Consider the following 16,454-nt stretch of genomic DNA (forward strand, 5'->3'; position numbering starts at 1 on the left):
CATTTAGGATTCCCGCAGTGTTATGGCGCAATAGATGGGTGCCACATTGAAATAAAGCCTCCAAAAAACGAAGCCAGCGATTATTATAACTTTAAAGGGTGGTACTCGACGGTTTTATTTGCATCAGTAGACTATAGATGCAGATTTACTTATATCAATGTTGGTACACCTGGACGAAGCAATGACTCCACATTATTTGAGCAGTCGGCTTTGAAAAAGTGTCATTCCGATAACGAAATTTTTAAAAAATATGCAAAAACAATCGAAGGCATTGAGGTGCCGATACTTCTTATAGGAGATTCAGCATTCAAGCTGTCTAAATACGTTATTAAACCATTTCCATTTTCTCTTAATCAACCAGAAAGTGAAACAAGTAAGGAAGGGCTAAGTTCGGGTGCCAAAAAATATTTAACAGACGCATTTCATCGTGCCGAAGAGTTGTGGAAAATGCTTTCGGACATTTAAAGGCTCGCTTCAGACAAATTGGTCGAGGTCTGGAAGTTAATTTAAAAAATGTTAACCTTGTTATAAAATCTTGTTGCATTATTCATAACATATGCAACAATAGAAATGACACTGTCAATCTGCAATGGATTCAACAAGCAAACGCTGGAAATAGCGGAAGGCAACCTCATAGAGCACACATAGACAGACAAGAAATCATTTGCGGAATTGAAATTCGACAGGCAATTATGACACATTTTATCCACGGTAAATATTATTTGTAATTTTCACAAAGAATTGATATTTTTTTCATTTACATTTGTTTATTTAACATAGCCAAAAGAACGGCGTTGGTTTGCTCCATCAATTTGAGGGCCTTTTCCTCATTTTCTAAAGATTTATTGAAATAAGCTTCCATCATCTTTTGCTCTTTTTTAGCGAGTTCGAGATAATCTTCATCACTATTCCTCTTTCTCTTTATTGCAGCCGACGAAGTTGATGGTGCTTCTTCAGGTCCACTTTCATTTGACAATGAAGATGCCGCCATCGATGTGTTTAATGGATCCGAAACTGTGGAATAAAAGATGTATAATACATACATTAAATTTGTAATATTAAAATAAAATAATTGCTTTTTCAAACAAACCATTTTCAATGCTTTCGTCGGCCAGTTCGTGTGTGAAATTTGATTTATAGCTGCCAATTATTTTGTGTATGTCGTCGTAGAATTCCCAATTAGACGGAGCTCCTCCGCTTGGGCCCACAGCCTTCCGTTCCTGTCTGATATGTTTAAATTAGCACATACTTATTATTATTGTAAAATTATTTACAAACCTGTACTTCTTTGTTAAATTATTAATTCGATTTCGCAGCTCGGCTGGCGCTAGGAGAACACCGTGTTCATTTACAAGTTGCGTGCTCATTGCTGAGTAAATGTGGCTATTTTTGTGAACTCCACGCAGTTGGGAATTAAATTGTGCCCACACTTCAATTATATTTCTTATTGCGGCATTCCCAATATATTTTTTTTGGACTTTCTCCATATTTTTTCTCTTACCGCCACAACTGATAAATTTATTTATTTTTTATTTTGACAGCTGGCAGCGAAAACATATGATTTTGACAGAATGAGCTTTAAAGCTTTGGGTGTTTTCAATGCAATCCATTGTAGTACATTGCAGAACACCACTGAATTTCAATGGTATGTAGTATGCTATTGTAGTACGGAACTCTATTTGCTTTGGAACAAAAATGTGAAATACTGATTACGCACATATAGGTTCTATATTATACTACATTATGTACTTCATGTGTGTCTTGGGTATTAGACAAATGCATTCAACTTACATTTCCGTGAGACTTTCAATTTAAACAGAAGTCAGCTTTATCGGAAAGCCATGAATAACCTCCTTTCTTATGACACCGCTTCTGTGTTGTTGCTAATCTCTTGCTTAACCATTTGCCTGTAAATTGATTTTCTATATACCAGTGGATGTAGTGGGATCCAAATAACTGTGAAGAGCAAGCTAAATTGAGCTCCTATAATTCTGATGCACTTCTACGCAACGGCAATCGCCTGTCCCTGTAAACTACAGCACTGCAGGCACGTCACTTTATGCTGCACATCCGAAATAAGTATGCTTTCTCATGTCTTCCTCTGTGAGTTGGTGCGTGTCGCTGTTCACGTCTTCGTCGCAATTTCTACAATTCCAAAGAGTTACTAAACAACAACAACATACCTAAAGGTGCATTCCACCAGCACATTACTTCATCAATATTCTCCGCCAATCGGCGCGCGTCACTTCTATGGCAATCTTTGCTCAGCTGTTTCCTGCCGCTGTCCTTTAGTATCGCCTTGTGGTGTTAGCAAGAACATCGAAAACCTTTTTCCATGCGAAAACAACTTCTTTGACATTTCCACATCATCTGCCGATGCAAGCGCGCGACTCCTCCCAAACAGCAACCATTCCAAGTAATGGTTGTCGCCGATTTGTCTTTTTTTATTTGTTTTTGCTCAATTTACTTTTCCCTGCCTTTATTAGTACTTTGTTGATTTTTTCAATGTTTGTGCTTTTGTATTATAAGTGCTTTGGTTGGCAGCAAAATGCAACTCTGTAGCTGCTCTGATTCTCCTGCTCTTTCGCAAAAAGATATTGAATTAATGCATAAAACGCACTTTACACCGACAAATTCCGTCGATGAATCGATGAAGCTTGAAATAGCCCTGCTCATCCACCCTTTGCCGCTTGTTTGCAGCTTTAGTTAGATTCTTGGTCTGACTTTGCCGCCTGTGCTTGTTGACTTGGTAGGAGTTCAAAGTTGCAGGCAGTTCTGCGGCGTAAAACTTGTTGGATCTAAAACATCAAACTTGCTTTGCGATGCATGAATACGTGTTAAAAAACACTAAAGTTAATTTTCAAGATCGTTAAGTAAACTTTTGGCTTGCAATAAAAGTGGTGGCGTTGCTCGGTTTTAACGCTGAGCTAAGATTTTGAACGATATATATAAGTGCATCGAGTTAATTTTTTATATTGTATAAAATCAACAATATTCATAAAGATTTGATAGGTAGGTCTTACCTTAGTAGAGATTTATTCGAGCGCCTTCTCTTATTTTGAGTTTACGTATTGATGTTAACTGGCAAATATGAGCACCTCCCAATTTATACGGTTAAAACAGGCGAACAGTTCTTGAACTCTGTTAAAAGGCTGTTTTCTGTTTAGCACACGCTCGGATGTTTGATAATTCGTATGCTGGAGCGACAGAACTTGTGTTTTTCAGCTTTTATATAAAACTAATGAAATTCTATACTTTTGAAGTTTCTACTTAGTTAAGGACTACACCGATTAGACGTTGAGAAAATTAGTGGAGGATAATATATGTATGAAGTTCTCAAAAGAATTCGGTCTGGTTTTAACTTTCTTCGACCGAAAAGAATCTTTGCTGCGATCGAGAGAAACCATAAGATACCTTACTTGGTATTGAAGATTAATAAGATAGCAGATGTCGACTAAACCTTTTTATTGTCAAGACTGTTGGATCTACATAATCGAGACGGATTTGGATTTTTATCCGCAAAGTTAAATTAAACATTCTGTGTATCCCTTCATTAAGGTAATGATTATTAAGAAAGCCCTGCCAAACACTATTTCACTTCTGTTCACAGTATTTCCATCTTAATCCAATCGAATGCAGTAAATTTTCCTTCTTATACCGCTTTAAAAACTACAGAGCTAGATAATCTGAAGAAATTCGTACAGCGGGTCCATATAGAAACAATTCAACAAATTATCACAGAGTTCGGCTCTAAAATGGAACTTTGAAGTGTTGTTGCGTATAAGAGCAATATCATAATACATTTGGAAGGCAACATAGAAATTTATTGCAGATAACACCTGAACGATTCCGGATTCGTTAACTATATACCTAGAGCCCATAACTCTTATATACCACAGCGTTGTCTAGAACCATCCGTATCGCATTCCAAACAAAGTTTTTTCCTATTAATCATAAATAAAGTCTATCCATAAGAACAGATTTCCTATAGGTATTGATTAAGTTGCTTCGAACTACAGCTTTAACTATTATTCAATGTAGTTAAATAAGTATTCCATGGACTTAACCGCTAACAAATGAACTCCCATTTTTCAACTATCAAAATACACCCAATCGATATCTCTTAAACCTTACCAAAATATTTAAGTGAATTTAGATGAACAATCGCGCTGCCGATTCGGACCTGCTCGACTTTGATGATGACGAATCTTTTAGCATTCCACTCACTCGCACCACTAGCAAGCGATCATCATGATAATGATAAATCAATGACCGACCGCCTGAACCACCCTTAGCCCATTGCACAACCCCATCAGACTCATCATAAATATACACATAGTCACCCACCAAAGTGCAGACAATCAATTTCCCGAATTACACTTGGCAAGTTGCTACATGAAAACTATAGCCGGCGGTCATTGTCGTACTATTTCTCCTACCCGTGGTCTATTGTGTTCTCTAAGTACGCATTGCACAGAGTCACTAAAATCTATTTGCCTACGCGCAAAGAGACCCGCAGCGCGTCGCATGCCAGATGGGAGTTGGTTGCTTTTCTTGCAACTCCATTTGCTTTCGCACTCACACCATTTCGTCGTCCGTCGCCTATTAGCTGTTTTTCTTCGCCTTTCGGAGGCAGCTGCCAACAGCTGTGTACTGCCATGTTTATTTTTGGTACAAAAAGCGCTACTATTTGTGCTTCCAACACAAAGTACTACCTAAAATCGCAGTGAAGCAACGGCCCGCCGCACAACTTACGTTAAGTTCCACCTCATACTAGTACGACCTCAGGCCGCACAACACCTATGTCGCGCTATCCCTTAGACTTGGCTAAGCGTGTTGGCAGTGCAATATTTGTTGCACTTCGTATTCAAAATGTTATTTTCAATGCAAGTTGCAAGCTTCTAGCGCATTGGCCAAATACAGGTGCTGTCAGTGGCGTTTGATTTGCATAAACCCGCTTTAAACGCAATTTTTAACTTGGTTTTCTCCTATTTTCAAAGCAAAAGTGCGAAAATACCAATAGAAAAAATTTATATTGCCACTATAACTCAACTTGTTCGGTTAGTACCAACACAAACAAACAGTGCCGGCGCTTGAATACCGTTGAGCGGAGGCACAGAATCGTCAAATTTCCGAAAGAATCAATGAATTTTTGAATTCCCAAAACTGCGACGATCGTAATTGAAACATTCATATAGTTCTTCCAAAGAAGTATAGATGACATCCAATGTAATGAAGTCATCAATTCTTTCTTGATTTAACCTCTTTCAATCTCTGCTTATATACATTTGGTCTTAGCTCTGTGTTAATAAAAGAAGCTCTGGCAATTTCCCCAGAGTTCTAGGACTACTTTAAAACTGTAACATTCCTTTATTCTCACATGATCGCCTTTCTGTTCGAACTTCTTTGCGTTGTCGCTAATGCTGTCAACATAAAGATTTTCGCAATATTCAAACTGAAGATAAGTAGTGTTGGGTGAACCTTCGGACATATAAGCACGAGGCCAGTGAATAAATTAGACCACATATTCTCACGTTTTATCTGGGATTAGATAAGGCCTGAAGTTACACTATGCGACCAACTAGCGTAACTTTTAACATCCGCATGGACGGTTCAAAAATGGCAGATGAATCGCATTGTGTTAGAGAATATTATTAGCAACAGGGAGGCGGTAGATATAGAGACTGTCGATCAGGGTGAGATGGACTGCCTTAAAGGCCAGCATGATCGCCAAGAGCATATGCAAAGGAACGGAAAGAACACACGTCAGGTTTTATAATTTTTTACATAATTAGATATTTAGATATCAAATCTCTACTAAACTTCTCAAAAAGCTTTGACGACTGTTCACCTGACACAGATCATGAAGGGCCTGTGGATCAATGGCGTGAGGGTCAGCCAGTATAACCTAACCGAAACCCAAAGCCTTCTTGCTATATATTCGCGTTGTGAGAATCCATAACAAGCTCCACTCCTTTACTCAACGCCACTGTCATGAGTATCATTTCTCAAACTTATCACCAGATCTGCGTGTCATTTCGAATGCAAAATACGCAAAATACAAACACACAAAGTACTCAAATCCAAAGTAAACTAACGAAAATCTGCAAGCGCACGCAAAGGGACGGGCCATTGATAAACAGATGGACGAGCCATCGGACAAACCAATAAATAGATTTTAAAAAGAAACTAACGCAAAACCAGTAGTGGAACCATAAGTACTCTAAAAGTCCAGTATGGATGTGACACGTAACGCCGCTGCTACTGCCTTCCCCCACTGGTAAAAAGCATGTAAAGCAAAGGCTTGCAGAAGGCGCCGGCAGCACTAAGACGCGCAAAGCACAAAAATCAATTTGCATCTGAATTGTAAATAGCCTTCATATTTACTCTTCCATTCATGTACATAAACCGGCAAAAATCGTCGACAAACATCCAGGCGAACAGTCATAAAGTCAATCAGTACGTGAGTGTATAGGTGCTTGAGTGGAGAATTGAAAATTACCCATATTAAGGGACGTTTTCACGTTCAGCTGTGTGTCATTTCTTTTGACTACTTCTCAATTGGTCTGCTCTTATTCGGTAACGGTGATTGAACTTTACATGAAGGTTTAGGCGGTGGGACGCAGCTGGCGATTGTAGAGAATTCAATTCAAGCACATGTGAGACTTTCGACAGTAAAAAGTTGAAATGGTATGAATGAAATGCCTTAGGGAGAGGTTGCTTTGAAGAAGAAGAGTAGTGGGCACTTTGGCGACTGTCAGAGGACATAGGTGACTTATACCAACCTCGTAACCTACTGCTGGATATTTCTAACGGATTTATTACACAGAGTCGTTTCTTCGACAAAATTCAACCAACAACTAGCATCCACGTATACATGTGAGGTGTGAAGACACCGCAACGGGTAGTCTCTACGACGCAGTCATCCAAGTTCTGAATGCAATTGAAGGTGGAGATAATTTGGAGCTGTCCTTGTTCGGACCCCTTCATCTTCCCTAAGTCATTAGAGTTCATTTCTTAGCAATGTATCTGCCGGTAATGTCCATAGATGGTATGATTAAACTGACATTAATTGCTGTTGTTAGTATATTCCATATAGCATCGAAGATACCGATGAGAGCGACTCTTAGGATGCATTCAAGCTTCTCGTCAATTCTAAGGCATAGACCATCCTCATCTTAATTTGGTAGACATTTCACTCTATTAATAGGTTGAAGACCTGAGCCTACGAATAAGAAAAGAGGCACGTCTGGGATCTTATACCTCTTGGTCAATAAAACTATTTCAGTTTTACTTGAGCTGATGGTTAACCCTTCGGTTAGCTCGTAGAAAATGAAGTAAAGAAAGAAAATCTTGTTAACACAGGCGAGACATATGAATATTATATTTCAATATATATATTAGGGTGTGTCATTCTGAGTCAACCTTTTTTTTCAACTGAGAAACAGGCTCAAACCATTCGAAAATGTGTAAAAAAAGTCACTCAAAAGATGAGCTCTTAATATTAATATTAAGAGGTGCCTCTTTCAAATTTTCTGTTTTCCATATAAATTACATGGAAAAAAAATCTTTTTTTTTTGTGGTGGTTATTGTGCGGAGGTTTTATATGTGCCCCGATAGCTGCCAGTAGGGATGGTAAACTCGATTCCGATTCTACTCGAAAATCGAGTTTTCTCGTAAAATAATCGATTTTTCGGAATCGATCTATATATATAAGAATTATCGAGGTCTAACGAGTTCGTACTTAAAGAACTAGAGCCTGAAGTTGAAATTTAAAACAGCAAAACATCTTAAAAAACCAAACAAACATGGATTTATACAGAGATGCTTCATTTTATAGGAAGTTCAGTATACATATGTAGTTGAACTTAATCGGAAGAGCGTTTTCTCAGCATCCAAATATAATATAAAAGCTGAAAACTTTTTGACTTTCGAATTTCAACAATTGTTTTCTGTTATTTAAATAAATGTAACAACTTTTTAAGCCGCAAACTTTCAAAAGTGCCGTAATTGTCATTGTACAAACAAATTTGAACCACCAACCGAATTTCAAAGAAACACGAGTTATGTGTATATAAATTTATATAGGTACATACTTACAAACACACTTTATTTTAGTTATGAATATAGTTGAACTACCATTTACAATATTTATATGGCATGCCTCATTGCACACACATAAAAAACGAATACGAATGCGTAATAATATTCTGTCAATGGCCTCAAAGGCAAAGAGAGAGCATAGCACAACGGCGACAGCACGACGATGATGGAAAAGTTTTCAAATTAAGTGTGTAAGCCACAGTTTTATTTCGATTTTTCCGAATTTTGCATTTTTTTCTTTCTTTATATGTTGTTTAATTTATTGCTATTTTTATTTTTATAATGGTTTCATTGCGGAATTTTATGAGAAAACTTTGCTTTTTGATTTTAGGGCTAAGCCACTACTGTCGGTCTACGCATTTATGCCCGCTTTATACGAAAACAAACAAGTAAGGAAGAGATAAGTTCGGGTGTCACCGAACATTTTGTACTCTCGCATGATAAAGTGATAATCGAGATTTCATTATCCGTCATTTACATATTTTTTTATTTTGTTGTAAAATTAATTAGATTAGTAGTTCCTGAGATATGGTTTTTGGTCCATAAGTGGGCGACGCCACGCCCATTTTCAAATTCAAAAAAAGCCTGGGTGCAGCTTCCTTCTGCCATTTCTTCCGTAAAATTTAGTGTTTCTGACGTTTTTTGTTAGTCGGTTAACGCACTTTTAATGATTTTCAACATAACATTGTATGGGAGGTGGGCGTGGTTATTATCCGATTTCTTCCATTTTTGAACTGTATATGGAAATGTCTGAAGGAAACGATTATGTAGAGTTTGGTTGACATAGCTATAGTAGTTTCCGAGATACGTACATAAAACTTAGTAGGGGGCGGGGCCACGTCCACTTTTCCAAAAAAATTACGTCCAAATATGCCCCTTCCTAATGCGATCCTTTGTGCCAAATTTCACTTTAATATCTTTATTTATGGCTTAGTTATGACACTTTATAGGTTTTCGGTTTCCGCCATTTTGTGGGCGTGGCAGTGGGCCGATTTTGCCCACCTTCGAACTTAACCTTTTTATGGAGCCGAGAAATACGTGTACCAAGTTTCGTCATGATATCTCAATTTTTACTCAAGTTACAGCTTGCACGGAGGGACGGACAGACGGACGGACGGACAGATAGACAACCTGATTTCAACTCTACTCGTCACCCTGATCACTTTGGTATATATAACCCTATATCTGAATCTTTTAGTTTTAGGACTTACAAACAACCGTTAAGTGAACAAAACTATAATACTCTCCTTAGCAACTTTGTTGCGAGAGTATAAAAAGCAACTGAATCGCAGACGCTAGGTGAGTGAAGAAGTCAGGAGAGTAGGTATAACGGATTGAAGTATATACAGTAGCGGACAGTGAAATCCGGACAATCCGTCGGTTTGTATTTAAAGCACGATTGTAACCGACAAATATAATTTTCTGCCGAAAGGTTTATTTTTATACTCTCGCAACAAAGTTGCTAAAGAGAGTATTATAGTTTTGTTCACATAACGGTTGTTTGTAAGTCCTAAAACTAAAAGAGTCAGATATAGGGTTATATATACCAAAGTGATCAGGGTGACGAGTAGAGTTGAAATCCGGATGTCTGTCTGTCCGTCCGTCCGTCCGTCCGTCTGTCCGTCCGTCCGTGCAAGCTGTAACTTGAGTAAAAATTGAGATATCATAATGAAACTTTCTTGGCTCCATAAGAAGGTTAAGTTCGAAGATGGGCAAAATCGGTCCACTGCCACGCCCACAAAATGGCGGAAACCGAAAACCTATAAAATGTCATAACTAAGCCATAAATAAAGATATTAAAGTGAAATTTGGCACAAAGGATCACATTAGGGAGGAGCATATTTGGAAGTAATTTTTTTGGAAAAGTGGGCGTGGCCCCGCCCCCTATTAAGTTTTTTGTACATATCTCAGAAACTACTATAGCTATGTCAACCAAACTCTACATAATCGTTTCCTTCAGACATTTCCATATACAGTTCAAAAATGGAAGAAATCGGATAATAACCACACCCACCTCCCATACAAAGGTTATGTTGAAAATCACTAAAAGTGCGTTAACCGACTAACAAAAAACGTCAGAAACACAAAATTTTACGGAAGAAATGGCAGAAGGAAGCTGCACCCAGACTTTTTGTAAAAATTGAAAATGGGCGTAGCGTCGCCCACTTATGGACCAAAAAGCATATCTCAGGAACTCCTCGACCGATTTCAATGAAATTCGGTATGTGATATTTCCTTAACACCCTGATGACATGTACGAAATATGGGTGAAATCGGTTCACAACCACGCCTTCTTCCAATATAATAAAACTTTACACAAATACGGTATTTGAGCTGAGGTATCCCTTGTGGAAAAATTGTCGTGATCGGACTATAACTTTTCAAGGTCCCTGATATCGAACACGAAGAACTCAGTGCCTAACCTAACCTAACCTAATTTTTCACCGAAAATATCGGTAAATCTCCCAGAATTTATTTGTAATTAATTTTACAGCAAAATAAAAAAATATGTAAATGACGGATAATGAAATCTCGATTATCACTTTATCATGCGAGAGTATAAAATGTTCGGTGACACCCGAACTTAGCCCTTCCTTACTTGTTTTAATTTAAATGTTTCAGCACTGGTCTTGGTATAAAAAAATTGTTTATTTGTCATCATTGCGGTTTTCTGTGAGGAACTCTTCGTCAATCTTACTTTTAGGCTACTTCATCGTCAGACTTGTTTGGGTGTCAGATCATAGCGGAGCTTTAGCTCCTTCTCAAGCTGTTGTTGTTACAGCGGCAAAAGACCATGAAGTAATTTATAGGAATGCTGCCGATTTGACAGTTCTTGGCTTGTTAAAATCCGGATCTGGTCTTGTAGACCCGACTGTCTAGGGACAGATAGGATTCTCAAGATTTTGTTGTTGCAGCGGTAGAAAACATACCTGAAGAAATTTGGAGAAATGTCTTCTAATTATCTATCTGATAGGAAATATATATTTGGACGACTTACTGCGAGCCCTAGTATCTAAACCATGAATTAACTGAGTCTATAACTGATTGGCGTCATAATTTATAGCAAATCGTTCTGAGCGCCTTGCTATCCTGAAACGTTTTAGACATCTCAGAGCTGAAAAAGTTATCAAGCTTTTGAAATTTTAAAGCAACCTGAAACTTGGCATTACCATCGCTTAGTTTTTAGAGACACTATGCCTTGTGCCTCATTGTAATTCAACTCGTTTAAAAAAATGGGAGTTGAGATTGGAGCCGGTTACTTCGTGCCAATACGGTTAATAGACAACCAGAAGGGCATAAATTTACACAGGTAGGCTCAATATTCAAAATTCTATGTAGGCTTAAATGCGATAACTTTTCTGACATAATTGATAAACTCTTTGGTGAATCTGCGGTGAGCGTCAAGACAAATAACACAGAGATAACTGCTGCTGTCTTCAGACTTCGATGGGCTTTTAACTCATACACTAACACTTAGTTAGACACTAAAACTGTATCTATTTCAGAGAGAATATTGTGATTGATAGAATTTGTCTATTAGCCAAAAACAAAACCCTACCACTTAGCACCCAAACTGCCTTCTTAGAACCTCAATATCCTGCGGTTTGCATTATTTACACTTAAAAAATGATTCACATGCAAAAACTGCCCTCAATATCTATGTACAAGTGGCACTCAATATTCGAAAGAAATACGCAAACAAATATGCGGAAAAGTTATTTCCTATTTCTATCTCTCTCTTTTTCTTTTCTCCTTGCAATTCCTTTGCATCACTTTCTACACTGTAATCGTATCCCTTTGTACCTTCATTTCGCACTTATTTTCCGGCTCAACTGCGGTCACTTGCCGCCTAGTTATGCTAGTAAAATTTTATTATTTTTTTATTGACTCTCTCAACACATTGGCACACACATCAGCACACTAGTGCGTCTGTGGCTCATCAGCATTTAAAATAAGCATAAAAATCCATTTTCAATCGCTGCCAAAGTGCGACTAAAAAGTCAAGCGCACACACATGTCTCATGTGAGAAGACACAAGAATGCCGCTAAAGAAACATTACACGTACATAAATATGTATAGATGTACGTGATAATAACAAAAATATGTCATTAGCTACACGCAGTTGCCGCCAGCAATCCTTTGCATAGGTCAAACTGACTCACACTGCTTAAAGTTACGTACACGCACTGTTCGACCGAAACACTCTTTTTGGATATTTTATTTTCTACGGCGCCCACACGCATGCTTATGTACGCACAGACACAAATGGAACAACATATGCAAGCATGAGTTATTAAAAAGCAAACAACAACAAAAATAGCTGGTGAACCCGTTGAGTGTCCCCAAAGGAATGCCATGAATCGCCGTCAAAGTGGGCAAAAATGCTTTGGAGTGTCGTAAGAAAAATGTCGGCGTTGGGTTAAGTGGCGTTGTTGTTGTTGCAAGCGGCAACTCAAGTGTAATGTTTGCGTGAAAAATACAGCGAAGAAGCGACCAAGCCTTCCCGCAGTCCCTTGTAGGTAAACAAGTCTTCAAAAGAAGCTCGGTTGAGCTCATAAACAACACAGCTTGTTTGCTGCTGTTGCTGCTGCTGCCGGTTTTTATCATCTGTGCTTGCGTGTCATACGATATTTACACATAAAATCTGGTTTCATATTGTGGCATTTTTTTGTCTCGTTTATTTTACTTGCTTTTTTCTTGTTGTTGTGAAAATTTTCATGTTAAAAACCTTTTACGGCTTTGCGTTGAATTGGAGGAGTGGGGGATCAAAAGTGTCAAGCATGGGCTTGTGTACGAAAGATTGCCTTTGCTTTATGATTGTTTACTTCTTACAGATTGAATTCTTGTGGCTGTGTATTGAAAAAGGAGCAGAAAAATATGGAATATGTTGGTGTATGTGTAAATGCAAAATTATTCTGATCTTTGTTTAAGGAAATTTAAGTTTGAAACACAGCATATGAAATATTTGTTTATTTTTTTGTAAAAGGAAAGGAGGACCATGATATATCGTTCAATGAGAAAGTTTAAGATGGATTGCAGTCGAAGTGCAATGTTCTCTATAAATGATTAATGTTTGGTTTAAATGAGTATGTAGTAAACTTAATCCACATTTTTACATAATCGTCAGCTAGTCGAAGAGATCTCATAGACCACTTTTGTTAAGACTGAACCAATAATCTTTTGTAATACGTTCTTCTCAACTTGAAGTTGCTTTAAGTACTATTTCACTTTACGCTCATCCACATCATCTGAGAGCCATTTGACGGCCAAGGAGGTCTCATTGACCCACTCTGGAAAATTGGACCATATAAATTAATATGAAACTAATTACACTGATCAACAAAAAAAATTTTTTCTGTGTAACAAGAAAAATTTTAGCTGATTCTGTTAGGAATAAGGTCAAGTAGAGTAGAATTAGTAGTTTTAAATTTTAGATACGAATAGTTTTATTGTAATATGATTTTTTTCACTTTTATTAAATTACAACTTATTTTAACAAAAATTAAATTACTTTCAGTGTTATAATATTAAAATAAATACTTCATTATGGTTTTCTCCTGTATTTCGCGTCAGGAACGTCCCTCTGTAATCCCCAGCAATAATCAGCCAGCATAGTTGGACTCCATTTTCCCTGGTATCGTTTTTCTATATTATAAATGTCTTGGTGGAATCGTTCCCCGTGTTCATCACTAACGGCACCCAAGTTTGGAGGAAAAAAGTCTAAATGTGAATGTAAAAAATGTATTTTTAAGGACATATTGCAGCCTAATGCTTTATAATTCTCTAGAAGTTCCTCAACAATAGTTTTATAGTCATTTGATCGGTAATTTCCAAGAAAATTTTCAGTGATTTTTATAAATGATTCCCAAGCTGGTTTTTCCAGATCATTGAGCTGGTTTTTAAATATATCATCTTTTATCAGTTGCCTGATTTGAGGACCTACAAACACGCCCTCTTTAATCTTGGCGTCACTGATTTTAGGGAATTTTTCTTTTAGATATTGAAATCCAGCGCCATTTTTATCCATTGCTTTAACAAAGTTTTTCATCAGACCAAGTTTTATATGGAGAGGTGGTAAAAATATATCTTCAGGTTGTACTAATGGAGAATGTTTCACATTTTTTATTCCTGGAGTAAGAGATCGTCTTTTGCACCAATTTTTCTTCACGTAATGGTTCTTCCTATCCCTACTGTCCCATTCACAAAGAAAACAACAAAGTTTTGTATACCCAAGTTGCAATCCTAATAAAAGCGCAACAACTTTTAAATCTCCGCAAATTTTCCATTTATGTTCGTCATACTGAATCTTTTCTAAGATAAATTTCATTGTTTCATAGGATTCTTTCATGTTAGCACCATAACCTACCGGTACGGAGGGAAGATTGTTGCCATTATGTAACAAAACTGCCTTTAAGCTTGTTTTTGAAGAATCAATAAATAAACGCCACTCTTCAACTTTGTGTTGTGTTCCCAAAATATTCATAACATCACAGACACTGTTACAAAATATCAAATCATTATGTTGTGAAAAAAAGCTTTTTAACTCTTCATCTCGATGCCGAAAAAAAGTTATTTTTGTGTTTGGTTGCAATAAATTCCATCCTTTTAATCGAGATCCTGAAAGTTCACCTTGTTGTTTAGACAAGTGTAAATCACGAACTAAATCATTAAGATCTCCTTGAGATAGTAGGTGTGGTGTTTCTTCCTGGAGACAGATAGATGAAGAAGCAATTTGAAAATCAGGATCAGTACTTATATTATCTGTTTCCTCTGATTCAGTTGAAAGATCAGAGCGCTGAGGTGGTTTTGGTGTAGGTAGTTCTTCACTGTGAGGAATTGGTTTTTTAGCAGATGACACATCAGGATACTTAATTTTTTTTTTGTTTTAATTGTAATGCCTTTTGTATTAGTCAGACAAAAGTAACAATTAGTTGAATGGTCTGTCGGCTCCATCCAAATCATCGGAATTCCGAAAGGCATAGATCGAGATCTTTTTTCCCAACCCGTAAGAAGTCCTACACACGTAACACAACAGATGTGTGGAACCCACACTTTATCTTGCTGTCCAACAGGAAAACCGAAATAACTTTCATACAATTTTTTTATTAAAGGTGTTAAATTTCTTCGTTGAGATACAAAAGTTATTTCACCACAAATGTAACAGAACTTGTCAGGATCATTTTTACACTTTCTTGACATTCTTTAAGAATCACTCCACTTAGCAAACACAAAATACAGCCACTTTTCAGAAAAATAAAGCACTGAATTAGAAAATAATAAGGAAAAGACGATTAATATTAAACTTTACTGATAAGCACCGGAACACGGAAACTAGACCTAATCAAATCAATATACGTATGATTTTGTAGAGAGGTTAGGTAGATATTTCAAAAGTACTGCTTACTTTTTTTGTTACAAAATTTTGTTAGTCAGTGTTATTTATTGTTAAAAATTTTTCTTTCCTAATAATATTTTCCAATCTGAAGTTGTTCCAAGTACTATTTTACGATGGCACCACACAGCAACGCCTTCTGTAAGCTGCCTGCCGGCTGTGGAGATCTCAGAGAATATCTATTCACTAAGGCTCTCGGCTATAATGACAGTAACTTTCCTCCGCAATGATGCATCATTCACTAGAACTATAACAGAAAATCTGTCCTGATCCAATGCGCGCCAATTCATCAGAAAGAGGTTACTCCATGGTCATTTGATCCTTTTGGTGTTTAAAAACCTCTATTTGAATATCTGCCACAAAACTCACTGTCTTAAGAGATATCAGTGTTACGTCGTAATTTTTAAGAAAGTTTTCCTTAGTAGTCGGCAAAAACAAATACTGTATTAGTACACAATTAAGTAAAGTTTACAACATTGGAACGATCCAGATTTGCATCAAGCTTATTATAAAGTGATCACAACTATGGAAGCCTGACGTCGGTTGGAAATTTCATATCTCATATATTTCTCCTCTATGTTTAATTACCGTGAACCTGATCAGGCCGTTCGGCTGGGAAACGGAGAAATTGATGTATGCTTCATAAGCCTTTCGCCTATAGTAACAGCGGTTTCTCAGCAGCTTGAACTTGCTTGGTTTATAAGGAAAATAGATATGTGTGATCCCATTAATACGATAACACCACCATTTACTTGGTCTCCCTGGTCCAGATGAATCTTTAATCGAATTTATTCGAACCAAACTTCTGAAAGCAAAAGTGCGTGTCTTATAAAATGTCAGCTGTTGGACATTATATTCACGATTAGTTACCCGAAATTTTAGGGAACTGAGAAAAATATCTCAGTTTATATTCTTTAAATTAGTTAGTCAGGATTACACGCCTACCACGCACAAAAG

At 37.2% G+C, this 16,454-nt stretch overlaps 1 protein-coding gene across 1 annotated transcript; it reads right to left on the bottom strand.

Moving 5' to 3' along the window:
• Positions 1–421: 421 nt before the first annotated feature.
• LOC125777384 (myb/SANT-like DNA-binding domain-containing protein 1) lies at positions 422–1,806 on the bottom strand. Its single transcript, XM_049452149.1, has 4 exons — positions 1,792–1,806; positions 1,279–1,675; positions 1,091–1,224; positions 422–1,014 (listed from the first exon to the last, which is right to left on the bottom strand). The coding sequence occupies exons 2-4, from the start codon at positions 1,485–1,487 to the stop codon at positions 758–760; spliced, it is 600 nt and encodes a 199-aa protein (XP_049308106.1). The 5' UTR covers positions 1,488–1,675; positions 1,792–1,806; the 3' UTR covers positions 422–757.
• Between the last annotated feature and the right edge of the window lie 14,648 nt (positions 1,807–16,454).

The sequence above is a fragment of the Bactrocera dorsalis genome, chromosome 3 (genome assembly GCF_023373825.1).
Source record: "Bactrocera dorsalis isolate Fly_Bdor chromosome 3, ASM2337382v1, whole genome shotgun sequence".
NCBI classification, from domain to species: domain Eukaryota; kingdom Metazoa; phylum Arthropoda; class Insecta; order Diptera; family Tephritidae; genus Bactrocera; species Bactrocera dorsalis.

Coding starts and splice junctions, on each gene's coding strand:
- LOC125777384 (XM_049452149.1), bottom strand. CDS start 1,487: ATGGAGAAAGTCCAAAAAAAATATATTGGGAATGCCGCAATAAGAAAT. Junction 1,225..1,278: donor AATTTAACAAAGAAGTACAG/GTTTGTAAATAA, acceptor TAAACATATCAG/ACAGGAACGGAAGGCTGTGG. Junction 1,015..1,090: donor CGACGAAAGCATTGAAAATG/GTTTGTTTGAAA, acceptor TTTATTCCACAG/TTTCGGATCCATTAAACACA.